This window comes from Sinocyclocheilus rhinocerous, unplaced genomic scaffold (assembly GCF_001515625.1).
Source record: "Sinocyclocheilus rhinocerous isolate Xijiao unplaced genomic scaffold, SAMN03320098_v1.1 scaffold771, whole genome shotgun sequence".
NCBI lineage: Eukaryota > Metazoa > Chordata > Actinopteri > Cypriniformes > Cyprinidae > Sinocyclocheilus > Sinocyclocheilus rhinocerous.
Window position 1 is genome coordinate 664083 of NW_015640450.1, and position 14630 is coordinate 678712.

General features: G+C 38.0%; 2 protein-coding genes across 2 annotated transcripts; one reads left to right on the plus strand and one right to left on the minus strand.

Annotated features, from left to right (window-relative positions):
* Positions 1-752: 752 nt before the first annotated feature.
* On the plus strand, positions 753-5691 carry LOC107752844 (solute carrier family 40 member 1-like; the record flags this gene model as incomplete). The annotated part of the gene is made up of 7 exons (XM_016568914.1): positions 753-887; positions 1050-1209; positions 1764-1879; positions 2067-2193; positions 2619-2873; positions 3547-4197; positions 5432-5691. Coding segments are annotated over 7 exons (1704 nt in total), but the record flags the coding sequence as incomplete, so codon positions are not given.
* Positions 5692-7815: 2124 nt separating this feature from the next.
* LOC107752854 (serine/threonine-protein kinase pim-2-like) lies at positions 7816-11075 on the minus strand. Its single transcript, XM_016568919.1, has 5 exons — positions 10817-11075; positions 10585-10689; positions 10082-10153; positions 9243-9331; positions 7816-9100 (listed from the first exon to the last, which is right to left on the minus strand). Exons 1-4 carry the CDS (start codon positions 11073-11075, stop codon positions 9285-9287), a joined length of 483 nt encoding a protein of 160 aa, XP_016424405.1. The 3' UTR covers positions 7816-9100; positions 9243-9284.
* Positions 11076-14630: the final 3555 nt, after the last annotated feature.

Below are 14630 nucleotides of genomic sequence, written 5' to 3' on the forward strand. Positions count from 1 at the left end.
GTTTCTTCAAACTAACTCAATCAAACTATTTTGACTGCTTCGTGCATAGAGGGAAGTGGTTTAATACTTCAAACTAGTCAATATCTGTTGTATTTCTACGTAATTAATTATGCCATAATTAGCCAACTTGCTTGACAGAATATGCAAGGAACAGTTTACACAAATTTGAAAACTGAGTCAATATTTAGTGAACATTCTAAGTCATTCCAAAGCGCTTGAATTTCTTTCGTGGAACACTAGAGGAACGTCATGCTTTTCCATGACACCCAAGTAATTCCAGAGTTATGTATTATTGTTTTGTGTTACAAACGGATTAAAATTTAAGTAATTATTGTGAATCAACCAAGCTTTTCAAGTTCTTGTCAGTTCATGAGAACAGTAGGAATGTCTGATTCACTAATGCATCATTAGAGTTTAGTTTTTCAGACTTCGTTCACAACTGGTTCACAAAATAGAATGATAGATCCGGATCTTGAGTTTACAGTTTATGAGACTAAACTAAAATCCTCAGTCCCCCTTCATCATAACTGCATGGAGCGACCAGCACAAACCTTCATAATTTTTACTTTAGTGCTCCATGGGGAAAACAAAACAAAACATGGGTTTAGAGAGTAAATTACATTTTTGGGTGAACAATCCTTTTCAATTTTAAGGTATGGCTTAGAGTGATTAAAATAGAGAAACATTCATCTGCTATTTTAGAAGATGCTTAGAATCTGCAAAGCCTGCTTGTTCTTGCTGTCTGAATTTAAACAGTCGATTATTCTAAAACAAATGCACATTCAAGAAATAAATCTTTCGAGACTCTTTATCTCATAGGGTCAGCCCTCATCTACCTCAAGGGCCCCGAGTTCCTCATCTATGTGAGCGGAGCGTTATCTATGTGGGTAAGGAGCCGCTTTCGTATCTGCCATGCTGGCACTCAGTAAGCAGGGCATGAGCTCTGGCACACAGGTTTTTTCATAATACTTTGAGTACCACACAAAAGATGTGAATTTTGGTATGTGAAGTATGATATCTTGAGCCGATCGTCTCTTTTCGCGTGCCAGGGTGATCGCATGTGGCATTTCGCCATCTCTGTCTTCCTGATTGAGCTGTATGGGCATAACCTGCTGTTAACTGGCATCTTTGGACTGGTGGTGGCCGGATCGGTGCTCTTATTAGGGGCTTTGATTGGAGACTGGGTTGACCGCAACCCAAGAAACAAAGGTGAAAGATGCATTATGTGGTGCATTTATGGTAAAAAAAAAAGATATGTCGTGTTTTTTTTTTTGCAATGTTATTATTATTATTTGCATTATATATCATTAATTTGCACCTCCCATATTCTCCTTACTGTAATTATTATTTAAAATATTGAATATTTCACCATTTTAATTATTATCATTTAAATAGTAAAAAAATGTTAGCTATTTATATATCATGGTATTGATTGTTGCGCTGTCTTTGATTTATGCAGATGTTTAATAAAAAAAAATATATTTTTTTTCTTAATATATTAAATCCTTAATGTCAAGATTAAAACATCCAATCTGATCACATTAACGAGAATTGTCATGAAAAAATTGACAAATTATAATAATAATAACAATGACAACAACTATAATAATAATAATAATAATAAAGGTCCTAAGGCTATAAAAAAAAATAAAAAAAAAATCTTTTGATTTTGAGGAGAAACGACAGAAGCATTTTTTTTTCAAGTGATAGTATTTTTTCGTTTATTTTAAGTATCATAATTCCCTCTCTATCCATCTCAACAGTGGCCCACGCATCCCTATTTATTCAGAATATCTCAGTGACTGTCTGCAGCATCGTGCTCATGTTGGTATTCTCATACAAAAAGCGGATTGAGGAAATCTGGGATGGGTGGCTAACTGTAAGTCCCTCTTACATTGTTTGTACCCTTAAAATGTGTTATTATTATGCTCATTCAGAATGCAATCATGTGTTCAGAGTAGCACTGTGTGTCTTCTGTCTCTGGCTAGTCATTGCTGAACATAAGCATTTCTGCTGTAATGGCAAAGCATAGATAGTAACTGGTTGCATCACACAACTCACACAAGGTGGTTTGTTATACGGTGGTGATCGTCCTGGCAAATGTGGCGAACCTCGCCAGCACAGCTCTCACCATTGCCATCCAGAGGGACTGGATAGTGGTGATCACAGGCTACAACCGTGGTCATCTCGCAGGTATGACCTTTATTTCCATTAGCATAATGCTAATATGCGCTAATCTGTGCTAATGCTAATTGAAAATCATATATAGGTGTTATCAGTCTAATGCATTAGATATATTGCTTGCAAATACACTGTAACTTCTTATCTCTGTTTCAAAACCAAGTAATTCATGGCCTTGGCTAATGCTTACACAGGCAGCTGCTTTCTAACCATCATGGAACCTCATAGGTGACCGATTTAGAAACTCTACATAGGCAGCAATTCCACATGGTGCACAAAAAAAACACAGAAGAAAAAAAAATTCCATTGATTTCAGTAGAGTTTGATGTTAGCATGTTGCTAAACTAACAGTGCAATACTCTAATAAGCCTACAACTGCAGTGCATACAAAAATATTCTTCAAAAACATTTAGAGTTTTGATTACCTCCTGATACAGGAATGAATGCTACAATGAGGCGGATCGATCAGGTGACCAACATCCTGGCTCCACTGGCAGTGGGTCAGGTAATGACCCTGTCCTCTAATGTGGTTGGCTGTGGCTTCATTTTAGGATGTAATCTGGTGTCCCTCATTGTAGAGTTCATCTTCCTCTCCAGAGTCTACCGGATCGTACCAGCACTGTCCATCAAACCACCAGCTATGGAACATCAAAGCTATTTAGAGAAGAAAAGAGAAAGAAAACGCTCACAAGGTAAAACCTACATTTTTGAAATAACCAGATGTATAATGTTTAGACCCATGTTTGATATATAATATATGTTTAAAGTTGCATTCAGTAGTTTGGTATATATTTTTAGTCGATATTGCAGATATCGCCTTATACTGACACCTGATGGTCTGGATATAGCACATTACAGAAGTTTTCAGTTAGCGATTCATTTGTAAAAATATTCCCTATTCAGAACTGAATTTTTTCTTTAAAAACCTAAAATTTGAAGGTTTATAGGCCTTATGGACAGAAAAACAACAAAACAATAGATAGAATTACAAATAGATAGATAGATAGATAGATAGATAGATAGATAGATAGAGGGCAAACTATAGAACAACAGAAAGATAGAAAGAAAAGACAAAGATAGAAAGAATAGATATAAAGAACAAACGATAGGACACAATAGACAGAACGATAGATAAAACAATAGAACAATAGATAGAATGATAGATAGAACGATAGATAGAATGATAGATTGATAGATAGATAGATAGATAGATAGATAGATAGATACAGTAGATGGAACAAAAGAAAGATAAATAGAATTATGAATGGATAGATGTACAAACAGAAAGACAAAAACAATATAACAATAGATAGAATGACAATCCAAATATCCAGTCCATCTTCGTTTGTTCAGGCAGGACCTCAGCATGTCCAGCTGCTGCCATCTCCGAGGAAAACACCAGCATGCATTTACAAGAAATAAGCCGAACACCAGTGTGCCTTCATCGGCTGCGTGGGCTCCTCAGCACCTGCCGGGAAGGATGGAGGGCGTATTACAGACAGCCTGTTTTCCTAGCCGGCCTGGGCCTGGCCTTCCTTTACACCACAGTGCTGGGCTTTGACTGCATCACCACCAGCTACGCCTACACCCAGGGCATTAGCGGCTCATTGCTCAGCATACTGATGGGCATGTCAGCTGTGGCAGGGCTTTTGGGTACTGTGCTTTTCACAAAGCTGCGGAAAACATGTGGCCTGGTCAATACTGGAGTCATTTCCAGCTGTCTGCACCTAGTTTGCCTGTTGCTTTGTTTGTGCTCCGTGTTTGCCCCCGGTAGCCCATTGGACCTCAGTGTGCTAAATATCAAGAATGCGTCAGATGTGGGTGGGATGACCGGAGGTCACCAGAGGCACGGATACCCACTGCGTGGAAGCATCAACCAGCCTTTGCTGCCAGACCGTTCCTCCATTCACTGGACCAATAACATTGTGCTGTTTGAGAACGTGCCAGCAGGGACAGAACCCGAATCTTACATCTCCATCATCCTGCTGTTCCTTGGAGTTATTACAGCTCGAGTTGGTGAGTAGATGCCTGCTTTGTCCTATTTTTTTTTTTATATATAATAATAATAAATACAAATTCATACACTACCGTTCAAATGTTTAGGGTCAGTAACAATTTTGAAAGAAGTTTCACTAATTTATCAAATTTATCACTGGATTTATTTGATCAAAAAGCAGTAAAAACAGGAATATACTGTAGTGAAATTATTATAATTTATTATTATTATTTTAAAAATGTAATTTATTCCTGTGATGCAAAGCTGAATTTTCAGCATCATTACTCCAGTCTTTAGTGTCACATGATCCTTCAGGAATCATTCTAATATGCTGATTTGCTGCTCAAGAAACATTTCTTATTATCAATGTTGGAAACAGATATGCTGCTTAATATTTTATGTGGAAACCATGATAAATTTTTTAGCATTCTTTGGTGAACAGAATACATATAATAGAAATAAAAATAGATTACAAATAGAGATCTTTGTAACATATCCTTACTGTTACATTTGATACATTTAATGTGCCCTTAGATAGTGTACATAAAATAATTTATTACATGTTGTGCATGTTTTTAATTTCTGTAATAAAAAATATTATATTTTTCATTAAAATAATTAATTCTTTAAAAAATATATTAAATAGTTTGATAGTCTTATTATTTCTTAGGAAAAATATTTCAACAAAACTGTTCCACTGCTTATTAATATTTTGGGGGAAAATGGTCTGCAAAACAGTCCCATTTATGGAAGTGTATATGTCTCAAAATTCTGACTTTTTTCCTCACAATTCTGAGAAATGTTATGAGAGTTGTGAGATACTCGCAAGATACTTTGAGAAAAAAGTCTTGTGCTAATCTTTTTGTAATTGTGAGATATAAACAAGCAATGCTGAGAAGAAAAGTCAAAATTGTGAAATATAAACTTCATAATATACCACAAATATAAAAAATCAGAATTGTGAGATAAAAAGTCGCAATTAGCTTTTACATTTTTTTATTCTGAGTTTATATCTTGCAATTCTGACTTTTTTTTTCCTTATGAAAAAGGAAATGTTATCATAGAGAGTCTCTTAAAGTATTAAATAGTTTGAACTTTTTATGGCAAGGAAAGATGATTTCTGGTTCTAAAATGTCATGTGGTCTGACTCAACGTCTTAATTTAGTAAGAATGGTATGCTAATTGATTATATTACACGTGATATCACCATGATGTGTTACCCAAAATATTATATAAGGTGTTGTTATTTTCCAGGTCTCTGGTCCTTTGACCTGACAGTGACTCAGCTCTTGCAGGAGACCATATGTGAATCAGAGCGTGGGGTGGTGAATGGAGTCCAGAGCTCCATGAACTACCTGATGGACTTGCTGCACTTCATCATGGTCATCTCTGCACCCCAGCCACAACACTTCGGCATCCTTGTCATCATCTCCATCCTGTTCATTTTCACGGGACACACCATGTACTTCCTGTATGCCAGAAAAGTCAAGAAGAAACCATGTACAAACACATAACCCTGATAGCACACGTATATCACGGAGACACGTCTGCACTTACATCTGCAAGACGTATTTTTTAGAGTGTTTGCTCATCTGCAATACGTCTATAGGACGTTTCCTATCAGATGTCAAACAGGCGTTTAGAAAATGTCTTTAAGTTGTTTATGATTTAGAATGTATGTAAAAAAATTGACATCTTAGAGACGTCTATCAGATGTTTGTACACAGCAAATGCTTTCCAGATTAAGCGATCTTTAACAGACATCTTGCAGACGTACGTGTGCTATCTGGGAAGCAACTCAAATTTCTCTTGTGAATGTGTCTCAATCCCTGCGCTGTGCCAGCACATAGAACCAAAATCCTACAGGATTTTTTTTGTAAGGGGTGTGTTAAGATTCACTTACACAAAATGCACTCTATCCAGCTCAGTATACTGAAAAAAGGTGTCACAATGATCTCTTTGGAAGAAACAAAGGGTTTGGCGCAGCGCAGTACTCAGGTGAACATAATCAGGAAAGAGCGCCTCCTGTGGCCAGTCAAAAGGAACACCATCATAATTAACTAGGAGAGCCAAGCTTTCCTGGAAGTTAATACGTGTCTTAAAACGCACAGTATTACAAGAACATAACTGAACATAGCTAAGTATACACCTTTTTGTAAATCTTTTTTTCACATTTGTCAGCTAAACCGAAACAGCATGCTGCCACCAGTTCTTAATAAAACGACAGTAAATGTCTTCTTTTTTCAAGATTACTTGGTAATCTTGAAAACTGGTACTTAGCACACAAACTACAAATCTCGTCCAACAGATAGAAGCTGATTTTTTACAGCATATAAGGGGAATAGCTCTTTTATTATTGGTGCTTTTGACGGACTGATTAATCTTTTAGTTTTATCCCTAACTTTTCAAGTGAAAAATTATTGAGTTTTAACAAGACTGTGAACTTTAATGTATCTGTTCCCTGTTTATATAAGTATCATGTCAAGGTCTTTTAATTGACTACTTTAACTGAGTGTTTCTTCAAAATGGATGAATCTTATACCTCAGCACTTAACTTGTATGTACTGAACTCTAGCTTGAACTTATTTGTGGATGGTAACTATGGTTAACATATGTATAGTACTCAGACTGCATTGCATCTGTTTCAATTGTGGCAATAATTTATATTATGGATTATGAAACACATTTTATTTCACAGATTATTTTTACTGCTGATATGTTATGTTAAATGTTGTCTGAGGACCCTTTAAGTGTCAGACAGTTCAATGACAACCAATAAAACCGCTTTTAGAAGGAATGCCTGTTGAAATGGTTTAACTGATAAGTGTTCAAGTGTACTAATGACAGTACACAGACACACACACACACACACACATTATAAATGATTTGTCAAACAATATAGCTAGGTAAACAGAAAAAAGGTAAATGTTAAAAATGGCAAAAAATAAGGAGCACCTAATATATCCTGATCTATCAATTTACTTAAAAATACATAAAATAGATTTTTATGAAACTGGTCTGTTTATGTTTTTGACAAAAACATGAATATAAAGAATACATTTCTAATAAATATATTTTAACATACATTTTAACATAAAACCTAGATGCTGGAGGAAAACAATTCTATGTTATTTGTCAAAAACCTAAAAGGTTTACAGATTTGTAATTCTGTCCTTTGTCCACTAGATGTTACTAAAGACTACAAACAAGAAGATACACATGATAATAAAATATTAAATGCCATTGATCAATATATATGAATTTATATATAAATGCCTCATTCATTCATTCATTCATTCATTCATTCATTCAACATCATTAAAAGTGGCAGTCTCATTACTCGGAGATTACTAAATTTGATTTGACCAATTCTCAATTATTCAAAACCTCCAAAGAGGAATGTCGGAAGAACAAATAATGTTGAAACTGTTAATGTGTCTTGTTTTACCAAAAATGCATATCCAGAGTGGGAGCGGCTTTGGAATAATGTTACACTGTGATGTCAGTATACAGTCATAAAAAAAAAAAAAAAAAAAAAACCTTGTAAACTAGTACTTACCTCTATAAACCAATACTTACCTTCAGCAGATTATAATATTATTGTCACTATGAACAAGGCCAGTTTAATTGATGCATATTATGTTCTTTATTGTTTATTTTGAATGAAGATCGAGGCAGGACCAGGGCATCTGAAGACAGGGTATCTTTGAGTGTTGGCTATAAAGATGGCAGTGACAGGACAGGACAGGGAAGGCTTTGGGCTCTGGATGGGTCCATGACAGGAACCTATAGGCAGTGACAGTGACCTATGGCAGTGTGGAGGGAGCTCTGTGACTGTGGTGGCCTCAGACAGGGATATCTGGAACTGGGATGGCCTCATGCCATTCTAGTTAAATACCTCAAGAGGCAGAGACAGGAACATCTGAGGCAGTCCTGACACTAACATTTGAGTGGAAGGAAACACTTGGACTAGAGCGGCCTGAGGCAACTAGAAATAGGGAGCTCTGGGACCGAGGAGACCATGGGCATGGCTTTGGCAAGGTCCATAAAAGGAACCTAGTGACAGGAACATTGCTGGATGGGGAGCTCGGAAAATTGGGCAGTCTAAAACTGAGCTCTAGAACTAAGCCAATAATGGACACTGATTTGACTAGGGTGATTACATAAACAAGGGCAGGTGTGAAAGGACAGCTCTGAGATCAGAGTAGCATGTTCAGGACCTTGGGGACCAAGCTGTCCATGACAGTGGCAACCCTTGCCATTCCATGAACATCTGAGATAGCTGTAACAGGAAATATTGATTGGCTCCAGGAAACCTTAGGGACAAAGACATAGGCACACCAAGACAAGGAGCCGGCTTTAGGTTCTGATGTTGACTGGGGCCATAACATTTCCCTCTATGGTAGCCATAGAAGGGAGCTAAGACATTTACTTTCACATAAATTTTAATGATGTCACTAAAGACTACAAATCTGACACACAGAATGACACAAACCCCTGGGTTCCAGGAAGCCCAAGATAGGGAGCTGTGGTACAGGGTCGCCAAAGACAGGAGACTTTGGAACTGGTGTGATCTCTGGCAATGGCTCTGGGCCAGGAATCTTTGGGGAAACTGTATTCCCTAGTACCAGGACTGCCTTGGGAACAGCTATGACTAGGGCCAAACAGATTGAACATCTTGGGACGTGGAAGTTGGAGACAGGTACTAGCTCTGACGAGGCTCAACCTCTGACACAACATTGACAGGAACATGTTGGGGGCTAGGACAGGGAGCTCTAGGGTGAAGTCGCCTTGCTTGATGATTTGACAAGAACCTTTGGGGACATGATAGGGATCTCTGGGGCCAGGGCCATGACTGCAGAGCCACTCCAAGGGTTTCTGTCCTTTTCTTTACATTGTTTTCGGGTTCTCCACGACTGTGACCTAAAACAAAATCAAAAGTAATCAGATTTTCAGAAGTAATTCAGACATTTTTTTCCTGAGCTAATGTCTATATAGCCTTATGGTTATAAGAAACCCAAAAATAGACCTTCAAACTCTTCACAAAACAAGTAAGGAGTAGTACCTCAAACCAGTCATGAAAAATAATCTCACTTAATCGAAGCCGCTACTCTGGCTCTTGCTGGAGACAAGAACTAATCAACTGGCAGCATTCTATGTCGAATGATGTAAGAAATGTCTGATTATTACTTTGAACTTCACACTTTCTATCTCTGATCATGTTATTCTAAAGCAGGGCTGCCCAAACTCGGTCCTGGAGGGCCGGTGTCCTGCCGAGTTTAGCTCCAACTTGCCTCAACACACCTGCCTTTAAGTTTCTAGTATGCCTAGTAAGAGCTTGATTAGCTGGTTCAGGTGTGTTTAATTGGGGTTGGAGCTAAACTCTTCAGGACACTGGCCCTCCAGGACCGAGTTTGGGCAGCCCTGTTCTAAAGCATCTTTATACAAATTGCTTTCTTAATTGTCATGAAAAGCTCACCTTCTGACAAGCCAGCTTTGGAGAAATTGTTTGCATTGATCTTGTTTAAGTCATCAGTGTTGGGATAATCTAAGACAAGAACTAATCAACTGGCAGCATTCTATGTCGAATGATGTAAGAAATGTCTGATTATTACTTTGAACTTCACACTTTCTATCTCTGATCATGTTATTCTAAAGCAGGGCTGCCCAAACTCGGTCCTGGAGGGCCGGTGTCCTGCCGAGTTTAGCTCCAACTTGCCTCAACACACCTGCCTTTAAGTTTCTAGTATGCCTAGTAAGAGCTTGATTAGCTGGTTCAGGTGTGTTTAATTGGGGTTGGAGCTAAACTCTTCAGGACACTGGCCCTCCAGGACCGAGTTTGGGCAGCCCTGTTCTAAAGCATCTTTATACAAATTGCTTTCTTAATTGTCATGAAAAGCTCACCTTCTGACAAGCCAGCTTTGGAGAAATTGTTTGCATTGATCTTGTTTAAGTCATCAGTGTTGGGATAATCTAGGGTGACCATACGTGCCATTTTCCCAGGACGCGTCCTGGCCAGGATTTGTTTTGGCTTTGTTTTCCTGTTTTCATGCTTGCTGAAGGTAATGATCGAAAAGTAGTTTGACCAATAACATGCAAGCATTGTACATAATGGACCAATCATGGCGTGTGAGAAGGTGGGATCTACGGTCAAAGCGATGCAATTACGCGTACATATTAGGTGTGTTCGACTTAAAAGCAGTGCGGCTCAGACCGATCAGTGTTTGACATCAAAGTACCTCGAGAGCGTTTCGAAAGCATAACCGTCTGTATGGTACTTTGATGTCATACACCGATCGGTCTGCACATGCAAACAAAGCCAAAACCTAGATATTGTAGGCAATATAGAAATCCTGGCCAGGACGCGTCCTGGGAAAATGGCACGTATGGTCACCCTAGATAATCCCCACACACCAATGCGAACAAGAGAACACCAAGAGACCAGACTGTTGCTGGCTTCCCATTGTACTCGCCCTTCTCCTTATACTCCGGGGGGCAGTACTGATCAGTGCCTGAAGGAAAGAGATACATCTGTAAGTTTGCAATACCACAGCATTTTTTCCAGGCATCCATTAGCATTTGGTGCTATATGATTCACAACAATGGTTCCAATGTTATGGCCTGAGGGATAATACACACCAGTGAATATCTTGTAGGCCGATTTCTTAAGGAGGTCGCCACACCCAAAGTCAATTAGCTTGACTTCATGGGTCTCCTTATTAATGAGCAGATTTTCAAGTTTAATATCGCTGTGTAGAACGCCACGACGGCAGCACATGTAGGCAGCCTGTGTTGCCTGCCGCATGATGACACGAGCTAAGGCTTCATCAATGCTGCCTCCATGGCGTTCTGCAAAAGCAAACAGGTCCTCGCAGGGGGAGGGACGCTCCATCACCATAATATAATGGTCATGCTGGTCCTGCCAGTCCTGCAGCTGGATTATTTCTGGAATGCAGGGGCCTCTGTTGGCGAGGACGAGCAGTGCAACCTCTAGTGGGAGGGGCTTGGAATGACCCGGCTTGAAGAAATAACATTTTTTTAACGGTTAGATGGATGTGGTTTCCCAAATTACGACTTAGACTGGTATTTCATAAAATTATGAAAATGGCAGCTTGTCTATTGAAAAATCAGCTATAGTAATATGAATGTTTTAAAGTGAATAGACAGAGGAGAAAAATAGAGAGCACAGCCTACTTACGATACTGATGTATTCTACATTCTCTGTCTTTGTGACATATTTCACTGCTACTTAAATGAAACAATAAACAGATTGTCTAAGATTCATAATATTATAATGCATTGGTCAAATTAATCCATTCCAGAAGATCAATCTGCTAGCTAGATATTGTAAGTAAAAAACAAAACCTTAAAGGTCCATATTGTACACTTTTCTGGAGTTTTATTTTAGGTTTTGATGTCCTTAAGAATATATATTTGCGGTATAAGTACCAAAAACCATCTCAATATATTTTTACAGCTCCTCTCTCAGGAGCTCTGCTGAGAACGGGTCGATTTTGGTCTGTCTAATTAATATTCATGAGCCTCTCTTCTGATTGGCCTGTTGTGTTCTGAGTGACGCACGGCCAGGCCAACCACAGCTAACTAGGGTCAGCCGACGTCACAGCACTAGCTGGAGGCAGCAAAACAAAGGGGAAACTGGAGGCGGCCCATTCAAACCAGCGCAGATTCGGCTACATAAGGAGCTTAAAATATCATCTTGTTGTGATGTTGGGTGCCAGAATCCACGTAATACAGCCTCAAATTAGAAATTTGATCGCATATCTGCTGCCACTGCCAGACAAAAAACCAACGACAGCTGTGGTTAAACGCGATAAAACGAGCAGACTGGACAGAAACGATCGTCAAAAATGCTCGCGTTTGCAGCACACACTTCTTATCAGAAAAGGTTCAATAAAGTATTGTCTTTTGTTGTTATGGGCGCGTCTACAGATTTCTTGCCATATGTCTATGTTTCTTGCATCTCACGACTATGTCGTGTATGAAATAATGTCTGTGCATGTGTATATAAAACAACAAACTGACAATTTATATATAATCATTTGTAATTGTATATACATTGTTGTGATTAATTGTGGCTGGAACAATAATGTAGCTGTAAAAATAGTTGCCTGCTGAAATTGAAATGTATATACATCTTCATCATGACTAGATAGACACGGTGAGTTTGTCTTTACTATACACGTTAGATGTGATCACCTCATAGTAACAATCCTGTCAGATCGTCCATCCTTTGAGTGAGAGTGTAACGTTACAGGTCGGCCGATCTGGTTTCGTGGTTAAAGTTAACCTTTTCCACATGTTTCCGTGTTGTCGTTGCTCAGCAATAGCATGGACGCGATGTTGTCTGGGGGTTTGGCAAAAGGAGAGTGGGACGGTGGGCGGTGCTCGGGGTGGTGACTGAAGGCGGTGACTGTGTAGTTCTGACGTCAACTTTTTACGGAAGTCACAACGGTTCGTGAAAAATAGCTAGAACTTTAAGCAGGCTGTGTGCATTTGACTGTGGACTGACTGTTTTGAAACTTATATGGTAGATAAATAGCCCCTAGACCTCAGTTATCGTGAAAAAAGACAGGAAATTTCAGTTTTGACAATATGGGACCTTTAAATACTGTAATTCTGTGTATACAGTATGTGCATGTATCGGGATCACGCGCTGGTGGAAGCGCCTTTATGTGCGCGATTCATATGTCAGTCAGCGGCAGCGCGAGAAGTGAGCAGAGAAAAAGGTACTTCTTGATATCAACAATTCAATTTTCACTAGTTAAAATATTAATTCTTGGTATCAGGAATTAGATTTCTACTAGTAACAATTGCTATTTTTGATATCAGCAATTACATTTCCACTAGTAACAATGTTAATTCTTGATACCAACAATGACATCATCACTCGCAGGAATTGAATTCTTGATATCAGCAATTAAATTTCTACTAGTAAAAAATATTATTCTTGATATCAATCATTTATTTTCTACTAGTAACAATTAGAATTTTTGATATCAACAATTCAGTTTTCACTAGTAAATATGTTCATTCTTGATATCAACAATTCAATTTTCACTAGTTAAAATGCTAATTATTGATATCAGGAATTAAATTTAAACTAGTAAAAACTATCATTCTTGTTATCTGTAATTGTATTTTCACTAGTTAAATGTCACCATAGGCTGCCATTCAATTCACATGAATGAGTCGTGTCCTAATAGGCATTCTTTTTATATAACATGTTGTCCAGTTCTTGAAGTATCGGTGGACAAGATGAATGATAAAGTCTGTTGAACCTCTTTCTCATGTCTGTCTCAGCCATTTCAATGTTAGGCTATGTTAAATATGGCACTGCACTGATACACTCTTCTGAAAGTTAAGACATGAATAACAGTCTCTCAATTGTAGTTGGTTCGGAGAATGGACAACGATTTAATTAGAATTGTGTAATCTTGCCCATGTGGTTCATTGCTTATTGTTATTATTATTATTATTAGGCTATTTTATATGATTATTATAATTATAATTATTATTATGCTATTTTATTAAGCTATATTGTTGTTGTTGTTGTTTTAAGTTTGTAACTATAAATGTGTTTACTTAAGACCTAACAACAATTGTATCATTAAATAATTAATAAATATTTTTTCTGTTTTGGAAATGTGCTTGTCTCTACTATCCCTTTCAACATTGAGTGTTGTTTTGGCAAAACAACACAAAATAAAACGGAATAGAGACTATATGTTATCTCAAAAGAGATAAATAAAATGGTGTCTTCATTTTAAATGTAGGGGCGGTTCTAGGGTTTCATCCTCAGGGGGGCTTAGCCCTCAGAGAGACCATTAGATACAAAGATACAAATTTCCTAAATAAACAGTATTTTACAGTGCTTATGAAAACTGTATTACGAAATAAACATAAAGTTACATAAGTTACTTAGTTAAGAGCAGAGTGCTTTTCTGTTTTTACCTTTGTTGTTTTATTAACAATATTAGTGTAATATAAGAAATGCATGGATCCGTTATATCTGACACATATTAATATTTTCTTAACTGTTAAGACGTAACCGACTGTGTTTACTTGGATACTCGTCAAGACAGTTAGCGATTGCGTGTGTAAATTAATTCTACCTGGCAGCGTCTCTCTACTAGTAGTGAAGCTGTGGAATTTAGTTATTAAGAAATATATGCTTGAACTTTTCAGTTTCTAAGCTATTTTATTGAGAAATCACAGAACAGTGTTGACAATACATTTCCGTGCTGAATGACTCTGTGCGCGTGATGTACGCGCTACTGTCTGAAGTCTAAGTGTGTGCATTACAGTGCAGCAGCGCATTAGATTAGAACGGCGATGAATGATATAGAAGGGTAGGGGGAGGCCGGGGGAGAGGTGAGCTCCCGTGCCACCGTTGGTAAAAAAAAATTAGCCAATCACCATCGAGTGTTCACTT

Bases quoted from the DNA above. Each gene is read 5' to 3' on its own strand.
- LOC107752854 (XM_016568919.1), bottom strand. From the start codon at position 11,075: ATGGTGATGGAGCGTCCCTCCCCCTGCGAGGACCTGTTTGCTTTTGCA. The intron at 10,154-10,584 runs GGGATTATCTAG...GTATGGTCACCC, and splicing joins CTTGTTCGCATTGGTGTGTG to TAGATTATCCCAACACTGAT. The intron at 9,332-10,081 runs GTGAGCTTTTCA...CATTCGACATAG, and splicing joins CAAAGCTGGCTTGTCAGAAG to AATGCTGCCAGTTGATTAGT.